The sequence below is a fragment of the Nyctereutes procyonoides genome, unplaced genomic scaffold (genome assembly GCF_905146905.1).
Source record: "Nyctereutes procyonoides isolate TBG_1078 unplaced genomic scaffold, NYPRO_anot_genome, whole genome shotgun sequence".
Lineage (NCBI taxonomy): Eukaryota > Metazoa > Chordata > Mammalia > Carnivora > Canidae > Nyctereutes > Nyctereutes procyonoides.
The window spans coordinates 267715-282650 of NW_026575028.1; the positions used below are offsets into that span (position 1 = coordinate 267715).

At 39.2% G+C, this 14936-nt stretch overlaps 1 protein-coding gene across 5 annotated transcripts in view; it reads right to left on the bottom strand.

Annotated features, from left to right (window-relative positions):
* Positions 1-3007: 3007 nt before the first annotated feature.
* Positions 3008-14936, bottom strand: part of USP18 (ubiquitin specific peptidase 18) — an 86265-nt gene continuing 74336 nt past the window's right edge. For all 5 annotated transcript variants that reach the window (XM_055315650.1, XM_055315649.1, XM_055315652.1 and 2 more), the window contains one exon: positions 3008-3637. In XM_055315650.1, the coding sequence (XP_055171625.1) occupies positions 3592-3637 (46 nt within the window). In that variant the 3' untranslated portion in view covers positions 3008-3591. The remainder of the gene's footprint in view (positions 3638-14936) is intronic.

A 14936-nucleotide genomic window follows, 5' to 3' on the forward strand; every position in this document is an offset into this window, starting at 1 on the left:
ACAAGATTGGAGTGTGTGCCAAACTCTGCAGATTCCTGTTGACCACCCACCCAGATCCTACCTGAGAGAAGGCAGAGGAACACTGATTTGTGCAATTTGCAGGGCTCTGGTAAGGAGAGCTTTTGCCCCCTCGTGCAAAGACCCACTCAGCCCCTCCTTGAGGAAGCAGAGGGTCATCTCCTTTCTGTCCATTGCAGGGCCCTGGCACCAAGAGCATTCATCTGATGAAGTATGTACCACTCCAACACTCCTGGAAAAGGCAGAGTGTTGATGCACTGCAGTCCTTTGCAGGGACCCAACACTGAGAGTGGTCACTCAATCCCCTACATAACAGTTTGTGATTTATGGAAAAACATGCTGAGAGCCCCCTCCCAGCTAGCTAACCTAAATTCATTTCCTGCTCCAGTGCTTGGAAACTATGCTGGATCAGGCACCCCTGTTCTTTCTGTGGCTCCTGGGATATTGAGACCCCACTGTCCCACCTGCAATTCTGCCCCACTTCACCACTGAACACCCTTCAGGCAGGGAAATCTCTCACAGGAGATTTCTATAGGTCCTGATTTTGAGCTCCAGGGCTGCATCACTTTTCTGTGGCAGCTTACAAAGGCTCTCTCTCCCCTTTCTCTTCTCCTCAGTCCTACCTTACAAAAAGTGGGCACTTTTCTATTTGTAGAGTTCCAGCCATTCTTTCCTTACATCTCAAGTTGAATTCATATGTGTTCAAGATAGCTTGATAGTTATCTAGCTAAATTGAGGGGACTAGCTGAAATGAGGACCCCTACTCTTCCACCATCTTGGCTCTTCCTCATGTTAACTGGAATTTAAATAAAAACTTGGGAAAGGGATCCCTGGGTGGCGCAGCGGTTTGGTGCCTGCCTTTGGCCCAGGGCGCGATCCTGGAGACCCGGGATCGAATCCCATATCGGGCTCCCGGTGCATGGAGCCTGCTTCTCCCTCTGCCTATGTCTCTGCCTCTCTCTCTGTGTGTGACTATCATAAATAAATAAATTTAAAAAAAATTTAAAACTTGGGAAAGAAGAAGCCTAGGAGCACCTGGATGGTTCAGTTGGTTAAGCATCTGACTCTTATTCTAAGCTTAGCTCTTGATCTCAGTGTTAGGAGTTCAAGCCCCATGGTGGTCTCCATTGCTGGGCATGGAGCCTACTTTAAGAAAAAAGCCCCAAAAGTAACTGATGTTAATCAGCATCAATTTAGCAGTATCTACTACTATTTTTAGATACTCATGTCCTTTTTTTATTTTAAAGATTTTTATTTATTTATTCATTCATGAGAGACACAGGGAGAGAGAGAGAGAGAGAGAGAGAGAGAGAGAGAGGCAGAGACACAGGAAGCAGGCTCCATGCAGGGAGCCCGACATGGGACTCAATCCCACCAGGATCAGGCCCTGGGCTGAAGGTGGCGCTAAACTGCTGAGCCATGCAGGCTGCCCTAGATATTCATGTCCTTGACCTAAATAATTTCATTTCTCAGTACCCACAGAAATATTTATACATGCACAAAAATATGTCTAAAGGTGGTCATTTATTCTGCATTTTTTAAATACTAAAGAAATGGAAATGCCCTTAACATTCACCAATAGATGGGAATCTAAAAATATAATCATCTATCTATGGAATAAAACACAACTTTTGCAAGAGGATTTTCTAGGGCACTGTTAAATGAATAATTTATTATGTAAAAATCATATAAGTGATATATGTATGCAAATGCATAGAAAACAGCCTGTTGACATACACACCTTGTACTGCATTAGTGTCTCACAAAAATTCATGTCTTTCTGGAACTCTAAAATGTGAACTGATATGGAAACAGAGTCTTCACAGATATAATCAGCTAAGTAAAAATGAGGTCACAGTGGATTAGGGTGGGCCCTAAATGCAATGATTGGTATACAAAGGTCATATGAAGACCTACAGGAAAAAGGCCATGTGAAGATGGAGACATGGTGTGACATTAGGTACCAGTCAATGAATGGCAAGGCCTACTGGCAACCACAAGAAATTAGGAGAGAAGCATGGAACCTCCCTCAGAGGTGCCGAAAGGAACCAACTTTGCCAATACTTTACTTTGAACTTCTAGCTTTCTGAACTGTAAGAGAGAAAAAATCCTGTGGTTTTAAGCCATTCATTTTGTGATAACTTGTTATGGTAGTTCTAGGAAGCTAATTATATACCTGTTTAACAATGGTTTGCTCTAAGGAAGAGATTCTGTGTATTTCTATATGCTTGAACATTTTACATTGAGAGTTTATTATTGCATTGCTAACTTTTTGCCAACAAAAATAAATTATCCACATTTTATGTTGGAAGTTTTGACTCTGCCATTTATCAAGTATGAAATCTTGAGCAAGTCATTAAACATCTGAATGTTTCAATTTCTTCTTTTGTAAAATGGGGATAGTAATGTCTACCCTCCTCACCTTCCTGGTTGGTACTGGAGTCCTGCCTGGGCCCTTTTTCTCTCGCTGTCCACATACATTCTTTCTCCAAAATGGCTCTAGTGACTATGAACACCTTTCCATTCACAGTACCATCTCTGTCTCTAATTCATGTCACCAGCCCCCAACAGATTCATTTTGCCAAAAGCACCATATGTTCCTTTCCTCTTTGAACCCCTTCAACACTTCTTCATTACCTATTAAATTAGATCCAAACTTCTTACTTGTTTAAGACCTTCTCCATTCTGAGCGCCACCTACCCACCAGCCTTATCAGTCTCCACTGTTTCCTTGGTAGAGGGAAGCCAGGTTTGTGGATAATCTTTGAATCTTGAACCTTGCCTTTTTAAGCTATGCCATTGTGTATGCTTACTCGTGTGAATGGATTATCCTCCATCCTATCTCTCTTTCCATCCACAATAGAAATATTTTACTGTCCTTTGAATTTCTGTAGCATTTTCTGTCTTTAAATTCTGTAGACCTTAAGTTTCTTAATGTATTTAATCACACTCCCCCCCCCCATTAAACTGCAAACTCCTTCTGAGAAAAAGACCTTTATTCACTCTGGTGCCTAGCACACCATCTTATGGAGAGAAGGTGATCAATACATATTTGTCAAATAAATGAATAACAATTAAAAAACACTTGACTTTCGCAGAACTGATATGGGTTCTAAAATTGTTTTAAATCATAAACAAATGTAATATCCTGCCAGTACATACCAGGACAGTCACGCTAGCTGTAAAATACAGAAATACATCCCTACCACTGCCCCTTGCCACCTGAGAGCCTCCCACTACCACTGTTGGCCTGGTTTCTCCTCCTCCAAGGGGCGTGTGGACTCTTGCACTCCCCTAACTAAAGAACTGATGCCTTCCACAGCAGGCAGCATTCAGGTCCCTGCTCCAGCCATATGGCCGGGGTCCACAGGTGGAAGTCTCCATTCTGGCCAATCAAGACCCATGCAAAGTCACTGTCGAATATTTGATAATTACCCCTGATTATATGTAAAGTTTACACAATTTGAAAAATGAGGTTTCTTCTCACTGCAAAATCTCTTGAAAGAGTCAGCAAATCCAGGGATAGAAAGGAAAATGAAACTTTGTCAGTCTCTGAAGGTCTAGGGTACATCCATTAGGACTCAATCTTCATGTAAACCAGAAGGTAAGCAGTTTCCCGCCTAGAAAGAAAAAAAAATGCATCAACATAACAGAGATGAATCATTTATAGTCAATGGATCCATTTATTAATTCATGATGGCACAAGCATCAGAAAAGTTTCTGGTTGCTGGATCAAGTCTTCATCTATCCAATACCTCAGAGGGGGAAAATGGATAACTTGAAAAAATAGCCACTAATCTTCTACTAGTTGACATCTCTATCAGGGGTTGACAAACCAACAGCCCACAAGCCAAATATCACCATGTTTCTGCGAATGAATTTAGCTGTAACACAGCCACACCCATTCATTGAGGTATTGTCTGTGGCTGCTTCTTGCTACAGGTTAGAGTTGAGGACTTGCAACAGAGACTTTATGGCCCACACAGCTTTATTTACTCTCTGGCCATTTACAGAAAAAGTTTGCCAAACACTGATCTAAATAAAGGGAGAATTGATCACAGACAACCAGAAAGTGACAGAGAATGGGCATCTAAGGAAGATGTTCAGAAGAAAGAAAAGATAAAAACCAGAAGACTATAAGAGGATTTCAAAAACAAATTTCATCTACTTCATTATTTTTCACATAATCAGGCCTACTCCTGCTCCTGAAATCATTTCAAATATCACCTCTGGTATACAATGTCACTGCTAACCCAGAAACTCAACTTAAAAAAAAAAACTTACAAAGTCTCCCTGTTTTAACCTCATCCAGGAGGAGAGAGGTAAGATGGCGGAGGAATAGGGGACCCTAATTTTGCCTGGTCCCTGGAATTCATCTAGATAGCTATCAAATCATTATGAACATCTGCAAATTCAACTGGAGATCTAAGAAAAGAATTGCTGCAAATGTACAAATACAAAAATGACCACTTTTTGCAAGGTAGGAGGTGTAGAGAAGTGAATCTGAGGTGATATATCAGAAGATAAATCCTGTAAGACAATACTGGAGAGTGATAATAGCAGCAGAGTGCAAAATTGGAACCTTTAGAAGTCTGCTCTGGTGAAGGACGTCCCTGCCTGCAAGGTGCTCAGGTGGCGAAGGAGGGCAGAATCCTAGGTGGAACAGTGTGTCTCAGGATCCCCAGGGCCACAAAAAGAACGGGGGTGCCTGAGCGCAAAAGAGTTCCCAAGCATTGGAGCAGGGAACCCAGCTGCCAACAGTGAGCCCAAGGAGTGGGTTTTCTGTTTGGTGTTGCCATAAATCATGAAGTGTTGCACGGCTGGGTGACTACTCTCCAAGGAGGGGCCCAGCAAGAGGCAGAACAGCAGCAAGACCACGCTCCATGACATGGGAGAAGCAGTGCAGGTGCATGCCACTGCAAGAGTTTGTAAAGTTGGAGACTCAAAACAAGGTCTCATGCCTGAGATAAAATGTTCCATCACAGGCTGGGTGAGCTTGGAGTGTGGAAGGAAACCAGGGAGACAAGAGTGATTAACTGTTTTACCCTGAGGGCACACTAAGGAGTGGGGGACATGAGCTTTCAGCTCCAAGACTGGAAATTTGGGCACCAGAATTTTTATTTTCATCCCTCAAATTGGTGCTCAAAGCCTTCAGGGAACAAAAGCCACAGAGAACAATTGAGAGCTGATTATACTGAGCATGGCCCCCTTGGCAAAGGGAGCGCAATACTGCCCAAGCAAAGACACGAGAATCAATGCAACAGGCTCTAGAATATTAGTAAGAACATCTAGATAATACCAAGTTTACTGATCATAGAGAACTGCAAAATTCCAGCACTAGGCATGTTTCTTTCTCATGATTCTTTAGTTTTTCATTTAAATTTTTTTCCATTCCAACTTATTTTTTATTTTAGCAACTCCTTTTTTAATTTATGTTTTATATATCTATTTTTAATTTTTGGCTTCCTTTCACTGTATTCAATTTTATTTTTGTATACACATAAGTTTTTCTTTCTTTACAATTCTGGGATTTAGTTTTTCTAATAGATCAAAATACATGCAGGATCTAATTTATTGCTCTGTTTTGTTCACCTTCTGTGTGATTTTATTCCTTTTTTTCTTCTTTTCTGTAGCTTCTTAGTTGATCTCTTCTTAGTTGTTTAGTGTATATCTTTCTGGATTGTTGCCATTTTTATCCTTTTTGCTCTCTTTCATCTATTCTTCTCCAGACACAATGACAAAAGAGAACTCAACCAAAAAAAAAAGAGAGAGAACAAGAGCTAAGGACTGATTCAGTATGGATAGAAGTAAGATGTCAGAACTAGAATTCAAGACAATGACTACAAAAATACCAGCAGGACTTGAAAAAAGCATAGAAGACAATGGAGAACCCCTTTCTGGAGAAACAAAACAACTAAATACTAATCAGGTTGAAATAAAAAAGATATAACTGAGATGTGATTTTTTTTAAAATGGAGGCTCTAACTGCTAGGATAAAGGAGGCAGAAGAGAAAGTCACTGATACAGAAAAAAATGATGGAAAATTTAATAAATGAGAAAAAGAGAGAGAAATAACTACTGGATCATGAAGGGTAGAATTCAAGAGATAAGTAACACCACAAAGTGAAATAATATGAGAATACTTGGCATGCCAGAGAAAGAAGAAAGAGGGAGGGCAGACAGTTTATTTGAGCAAAATTATAGCTGAGAACTTCTCTAATCTAGAGAAGGAAACAAGTATTCTGCAGGAGACAGAGAGAACCAAAATCAATAAAAACAGATCAACACCTCGAAATACAATACTGAAGCTTGAATATTTCAAAGACAAACGGAAACTCTTGAAAGCAGCTCAGGACAAAACGTCCTTAATCTACAAGGATAGAAACATAAGGCTGACAGCAGACTTATCCACAGAGACCTGGCAAGCCAGAAAGGACTGGCATGATAAATTCAACATGCTAAATGGGAAAAATATGCAGCTGAGAATACTTTATCCAGCAAGGCTGTCATTCAGAATACAAGGAGAGGTAAAGATTTTGCAGGACAAACATATGCTAAAAGAATTTGGATCACTAAACCAGTCTTGCAAGAAATATTAAAGGGGGGATCCCTGGGTGGCGCAGCGGTTTGGCGCCTGCCTTTGGCCCAGGGCGCGATCCTGGAGACCCGGGATCGAGTCCCACGTCGGGCTCCCGGTGCATGGAGCCCGCTTCTCCCTCTGCCTGTGTCTCTGCCTCTCTCTCTCTCTCTCTCTCTCTCTCTGTGACTATCACAAATAAATAAAAAAAAAAAGAAATATTAAAGGGGATCCTTTCAGAAAGAGAGAGCCTAAAAGTAACACAGATCAGAAAGGAACAGAAACAATCTACAGAAACAGCAATTTTACAGGTAATACAATGGCACTAAATTGTGGAAGGAGACTTGGTGTCCATTGAAAGATGAATGGATAAAGATGTGGTATATGTATACAATGGAATATTACTCAGCCATTAGAAACGACAAATACCCACCATTTGCTTCAACGTGGATGGAACTGGAGGGTTATACTAAGTGAAATACGTCAATCGGAGAAAGACAAACATTATAGGGTCTCATTCATTCGGGGAATATAAAAAATAGCTAAAGGGAATAAAGGGGAAAGGAGATAAAATGAATGGTTAATGTTAGAGAGGGAGACCGAATATGAGAGACTCCTAACTCTGAGAAACGAACAAGGGGTGGTGGAAAGGGAGGTGGGCGGGGGGTGGGGGTGACTAGGTGATGGGCACTGACGGGGGCACTTGATGGGATGAGCACTGGGTGTTATGCCATATGTTGGCAAATTGAACTCCAATAAAATGAAATAAAAAAAACAATGGCACTAAATTTATGTCTTTCAATAATTAATCTGAATAGAAGTGGACTAAATGTTCCACCAAAAGACATAGGATATCAGATTGGGTTAAAAAAATATCAGAAAGGGACACAGAACATAAAAACTTCTAACTCTGGGAAATGAACTAGGGGTGGTGGAAGGGGAGGAGGGCGGGGGGTGGGGGTGAATGGGTGACGGGCATGGAGGGGGACACTTGACGGGATGAGCACTGGGTGTTATTCTGTATGTTGGTAAATTGAACACCAATAAAAATTAATTTATAAAAATAAAAAAATAAATAAATAAATAAAATAAAATAAAATAAAAATAAAAAAATAAAACAAGCAAGATCCGTTCATATGCTGTGTGTAAAAGACACATTTTAGATCCAAAGGCACCTCCGGGAGGAGGTGGCAAGATGGTGGAAGAGTAGGATTCTCCAAGTCACCTGTCCCCACCAAATTACCTAGACAACTTTCAAATCATTCAGAAAACCTACGAATTCAACCTGAGATCTAAAGAGAGAGCAGCTAGAATGCTACAGTGAGAAGAGTCTGCCCCTCTATCAAGTACAACTTGTTTTGGGCCACTCGCACTGAGCAAAATAACTAGAAAGAAAAATTCACCTCAAAAGAAAGAATCAGAAACAGTCTTCTCTCCAACAGAGTTACAAAATTTGGATTACAATTCAATGTCAGAAAACCAATTCAGAAGCACTATTATAAAGCTACTGGTGGCTCTATAAAAAAGCATAAGGATTCAAGAGACTACATGACTGCAGAATTTAGATCTAATCAGGCATAAATTAAAAATCAATTAAATGAGATGCAATCCAGGGATCCCTGGGTGGCGCAGCAGTTTAGCACCTGCCTTTGGCTCAGGGCGCGATCCTGGAGACCCAGGATCGAATCCCAGTGCATGGAGCCTGCTTCTCCCTCTGCCTATGTCTCTGCCTCTCTCTCTCTCTTTCTCTCTCTGTGTGACTATAGTAAATAAATGAAAAAAAATTTAAAAAGTGAGATGCAATGCAAACTAGAGGTCCTAATGATGAGGGTTAACGAGGTAGAAGAACGAGTGAGTGACATAGAGGACAAGTTGGTGTCAAGGAGGGAAACTGAGGAAAAAAGAAAAACAATGAAAAGATCATGAGGATAGGTTAAGGGAAATAAATGACAGCCTCAGAAGGAAAAATCTATGTTTAATTGGGGTTCCCCTGGCACAAAAACAGACACATAGATCAATGGAACAGAATAGAGAACCCAGAAGTGGACCCTGAACTCTATGGTCAACTAATATTCGATCAAGGAGGAAAGACTATCCACTGGAAGAAAGACAGTCTCTTCAATAAATGGTGCTGGGAAAATTGGACATCCACATGCAGAAGAATGAAACTAGACCACTTTCTTGCACCAGACACAAAGATAAACTCAAAATGGATGAAAGATCTAAATGTGAGACAAGATTCCATCAAAATCCTAGAGGAGAACACAGGCAACACCCTTTTTGAACTTGGCCACAGTAACTTCTTGCAAGATACAGCCATGAAGGCAAAAGAAACAAAAGCAAAAATGAACTATTGGGACTTCATCAAGATAAGAAGCTTTTGCTTTCGCACATCAAAGGATACAGTCAACAAAACTCAAAGACAACCTACAGAATGGGAGAAGATATTTGCAAATGACCTATCAGATAAAGGGCTAGTTTCCAAGATCTATAAAGAACTTATTAAACTCAACAGCAAAGAAACAAACAATCCAATCATGAAATGGGCAAAAGACATGAAGAGAAATCTCACAGAGGAAGACACTGACATGGCCAACATGTACATAAGAAAATGCTCTGCATCACTTGCCATCAGGGAAATACAAATCAAAACCACAATGAGATACCACCTCACACCAGTGACAATGGGGGAAATTAACAAAGCAGGAAACTACAAATGTTGGAGAGGATGCGGAGAAAAGGGAACACTCTTACACTGTTGGTGGGAATGTGAACTGGTGCAGCCACTCTGGAAAACTGTGTGGAGGTTCCTCAAAGAGTTAAAAATAGACCTGCCCTACGACCCAGCAATTGTACGCTTAGGGATTTACCCCAAAGATTCAGATGCAATGAAACTCTGGGACACCTGCACCCCGATGTTTCTAGCAGCCATGTCCACAACAGCCAAACTGTGGAAGGAGCCTCGGTGTCCATCGAAAGATGAATGGATAAAGAAGATGTAGTTTATGTATACAATGGAATATTACTCAGCCATTAGAAATGACAAACACCCACCATTTGCTTCAACGTGGATGGAACTGGAGGGTATTATGCTGAGTGAAGTTAAGTCAATCGGAGAAGGACAAACAGTGTATGTTCTCATTCATTTGGGGAATATGAATAATAGTGAAATGGAATATAAGGGAAGGGAGAAGAAATGTGTGGGAAATATCAGAAAGGGAGACAGAACATAAAGACTCCTAACTCTGGGAAACGAACTAGGGGTGGTGGAAGGGGAGGAGGGCGGGGGGTGGGGGTGAATGGGTGACGGGCACTGAGGGGGACACTTGACGGGATGAGCACTGGGTGTTATTCTGTATGTTGGTAAATTGAACACCAATAAAAATTAATTTATTAAAATAAATAAATAAATAAATAAATAAATAAATAATAAATAAAATAAAATTATCAGACTAAAAAAAAAAAGACTCCTAACTCTGGGAAATGAACTAGGGGTGGTGGAAGGGGAGGAGGGCAGGGCATGGGGGTGAGTGGGTGACGGGCACTGAGGGGGACACCTGACGGGATGAGCACTGGGCGTTATTCTGTATGTTGGTAAATTGAACACCAATAAAAAATAAATTTATTATTATAAAAAAAGATATGAAGAAGAACACTATATCATAATAAAAGGGCGTATCCAACAAGAGGATCTAACAATTGTAAATATTTATCCCGTAACTTGGGAGTAGCCACATATATAAATCAATTCATAACAAATTTAAAGAAGCATATTGGTAATAATGCATTAATAGCCGAGAACTTAACATCCCACTCACAGCAATGGGGATATCATCTAAGGATATCAAAAGGAAACAAGGGCTTTGAATAACACACTGTACCAGATAAACTTCACAGATACGTTCAGAGCATTCCATCCTAAAGCAACAGAATACATATTCTTCTCCAGTGCACATGGAATATTCTCCATAATAAATCACAAATCGGGTCACAAATCAGGCCTCAACCAATACCAAATATTGGGATTATTCCCTGCATATTTTCAGACCACAATGCTTTATAATTTGAACTCAATCACAAGAGAAAATTTGAAAGGAAAACAAATGCATGGAGATTAAAGAGCATCCTACAAAAGATTAGGAATGGGTCGACCAAGAAATTAAAGAATATTTTTTTAACGCATGGAAACAAGGAAATGAAAACCTTTTTGATGGAGCAAAGGTGGTCCTAAATGTAAGTATATAGCAATAGAAGCATTTCTCAAGAAACAAGAAAGATCTCAAATATACGACCTAACCTTACACCTAAAGGAGCTGTAGAAATAACAGCAAATAAAGCCTACATCAAGCATAAGAGAAATAATAAAGATTAGAACAGAAATCAGTGATCTAGAAACCAAAAGAAAAATAGAACAGATCAATGAAAGTAAGAGCTGGTTCTTTGACAGATTTAGCAAGATGGATAAACCCCTAGCCAGACTTATCAAAAAACAAAGAGAGAAAGGCCCCAAATCAATAAAATCATGAATGAAAGAAGAGAGATCACAACAACCACCAAAGAAATACAAACAATTATAAGAACATATTGTGAGCAACTATACACCAACAAATTAGCAATCTGGAAGAAATGGATGCATTGCTGGAAACCTACAAATTATCAAAACTGAAACAGGAAAAAATAGAAAACCTGAACAGACCAATAACCATCAAGGAATTTGAAGCAGTCATCAAACTCCTACCAAGAAACAAAAGTCCAGGGACAGATGGCTTCCCAGGGGAATTCTACCAAACATTTAAAGAACAACTAATACCTATTATTCTGAAGTTGTTTCAAAAAAGATAAATGGAAAACAATTTCCAAACTCATTCTATGAGGCCAGCATTACCTTGACCCCAAAACCAGAGACAAAGACCCTATCACAAAGGAGAATTACAGACCAATATGTCTGACAAACATTAATGTCAAAATACTCACCAAGATACTAGCCAATAAATGTATATTAAAAGGATTATTCACCAGACCAAATGGAATTTATTCCTAGGATGCAAGGATGGTTCAACATCTGCAAATCAATCAATGTGATACACCACATTAATAAAAGAAAGGACAATAACCCTATGATCCTCTCAATAGATGCAGAAAAAACAATTGTTTCAAAGTGTTTCAAAGAAAAAAACAATTTATTTATTAAAACTCTCCACATTGTTAGGGTAGAGGGAACATACCTTAATATCATAAAAGCCATTTATGAAAAGCCCACAGTGAATATCATTCTTAATGGGGAAAAACTAAGAGCTTTTCTGCTAAGGTCAGGAACACAACAGAGATGCCCACTCCCACCATTTTTGTTGAACATAGTACTGGAAGCCCTAGCCTCAGAAATCAGATTAAAAAAAATAAAGAAAAGGCATTCAAATTGGAAAAGAAAAAGTCAAATTCCACTCTTTGCAGATGACATGATACTCTATGTAGAAAACCCAAAAGACAGCATCCAAAATTGCTAGAACTCATACAGCAATTCAGCAATGGGGGAGGATATAAAATCAATGCACAGAAATCAGTTGCATTTCCCCTATACACTAACAATGAGGCAGAAGAAAGAGAAATCAAGGAATCCATCCCATTTTCAAATGCATCAAAACCCACAAGATACCTAGAAAAAAACCTAACCAATGAGGGAAAGGATCTTACTCCAAAAACTATAGAATATTCATGAAAGAAATTGATAAAGACACAAAGACATGGAAAAATATTCCACGCTCATGGGTTGGAAGAACAAATATTGTTAAAATGTCTATGCTACACAAAACAATCTACATGTTCAATGAAATCCCTATCAAAATACCATCAACATTTTTCAGAGCTGGAACAAATAATTCTAAAATTTGTATTACTCAGCCATTAGAAACAACAAATACCCACCATTTACTTCAACATGGATGGAACTAGAGGGTATTATGCTGAGTGCAGTAAGTAAATCGGAGAAGGATAAACATTATATGGTTTCGTTGATACGGGGAATATAAAAAATAGTGAAAGGGATTATAGTGGAAAGGAGAGAAAATGAGTGGGAAATATCAGAGAGGGAGACAAAACATGAGAGACTCCTAACTCTGGGAAATGAACAAGGGGTTGTGGAAGGGGAGGTGGGCAGGGGGATGGGGTGACTGGGTGATGGGCACTGAGGGGGGCACTTGACGGGGTGAGCACTGGGTGTTATACTATATGTTGGCAAATCAGACTCCAATAAAAAATATACAATATATATATATATATTTTAAGAATTTAAAAAATAATAATAACATAAAATAAAAATAAAATTTGTATGGAACCAGAAATGACCCCAAATAGCTAAAGGAATGTTGAAAAAGACTAAAGCTAGTAGCATCACTATTCTGGACTTCAAACTGTATTACAAAGCTGTAATCATCAAGACAGTATAGTACCCACCCAAAAACAGACACATACACCAATGAAACAGGACAGAGAATCCAGAGTGGACTCTCAACTGAATGTTCAACTAATCATTGAAAAAGCAGAGAAGAATATCCAATGGAAAAAAGACAATCTCTTCACCAAATGGTGTTGAGAAAATTGGACAGCCACATGCAGAGGAATGAAACTGGACCATTTTCTTATACTACACATAAAAATAAACTCAAACTGGATGAAAGACCTGAATGTGAGACAGGAATCCACCAAAATCCTAAGGAGAACACAGGCAACAACTTCTTTGACTTTGGCCACAGCAACTTCTTGCTAGACTCCTCTCCAAAGGCAAGGGAAACAAAGGCAAAAATGAGCCACTGGAATTTCAAGATAAAAAGCTTCTTCACATCAAAGTAAAGAGTAGACAAAAGCAACAGACAACCTACAGAATAGGAGATGATATTTGCAAATAACGTATCAGATAAAAGACTAGCATCCAAGATCTATAAAGAACTTCTCAAACTCAACACCCAAAGAACAAATAATCCAGTCAAGAAATGGGTAGAAGACATGAACAGACATTTCTCCAACGAAGACCTACACATGGCCAACAGACACATGAAAATAATATTCAGCATTACTCAGCATCGGGGAAATACAAATCAAAACCACAAAGAGAAACCACTTCACACCAGTGAGAATGGCTAAAATTAACAAGTCATAAAACAACAGATGTTGGTGAAAATGCAGAGAAAAGAGAATTCTCTTACACTGTTGGTGAGAATGCAAGCTAGTGCAGCCACTTTGGGAAAACCGTGTGGAGGTTCCTCAAGAAGTTAAAACAGAGCTACCCTATGACCCAGCAATTGTACTACTGGGTATTTAGCCAAAAGGACACAAATATAGTGATTCGAAGGGGCACTTGCACCCCAATGTTTAAAGCACAATGTCCACAATAACCAAACTATAGAAAAAGCCCAGATGTCTTTTGACAGGTGAATGGATAAGGAGGATGTGATAAATATATAGATAGATAGACATAGATATAGATATATAATGCAATAGTACTCTTCCATAAAAAAAAACTGAAATCTTTTGCAATGGCATATATAGAACCAGAGGGTATTATGCTAAGCAAAATGTAAGAAAAAGATAAATACCATATGATTTCACTCATATGTGGAATTTAAGAAACAAAATAGGATCTAGGGGAAGGGAGAGAAAAATAAAACAAGACGAAATCAGAGAGGGAGACAAACCATAAGTCTAAATCTAAGAAACAAACTGAGAGTTGCTGGAGGGGAGGTGGGTGGGGGAATCGGGTAACTGGTGACAGATAGGCTATAAGGAGGGCACATGATGTAATGAGCACATGTTATATACAACAGATGAATCACTGAACTCTACCTCTGGATATAATAATACACTATTTAAATTAATGAATTTAAATAAAAAATTTAAAAGACCTTCATCCAGCTATTTTCTCTACCTGCCCTCTGCAGTTGTTGATTTTTAAAGATGTACTTATAGCTACTTACTAAATGCAAGCCACTGTACCAGGCAAAGAAAAAGAAAAGAATGACCCTTGCTCCCAAATACATGGCCTGTTATAAAAGTTATATAAACAAACAATTACAAACAGGGTGGTCCTTGCTATAAAGGAAGTATGCTTAAAGTGCAGGGCAAGCATATGAAAAGCCCCTAAAAATCTTCTGGAGTCAATCAACAAAGGCTCTACAGAGTAGGAGAAGCCATCAACAGAGATATTATAGCATGAGTGGGATTTTGCCTCAATAATAAATTAGGAGAGGGCAAAACAGAGCAGGAACTGAATGTGAAAGCCATAGACGACATGACATTTGAAGCACTACTTATACTTTAGTATTATTGGAATCTAAATTGTGAAAAATGCA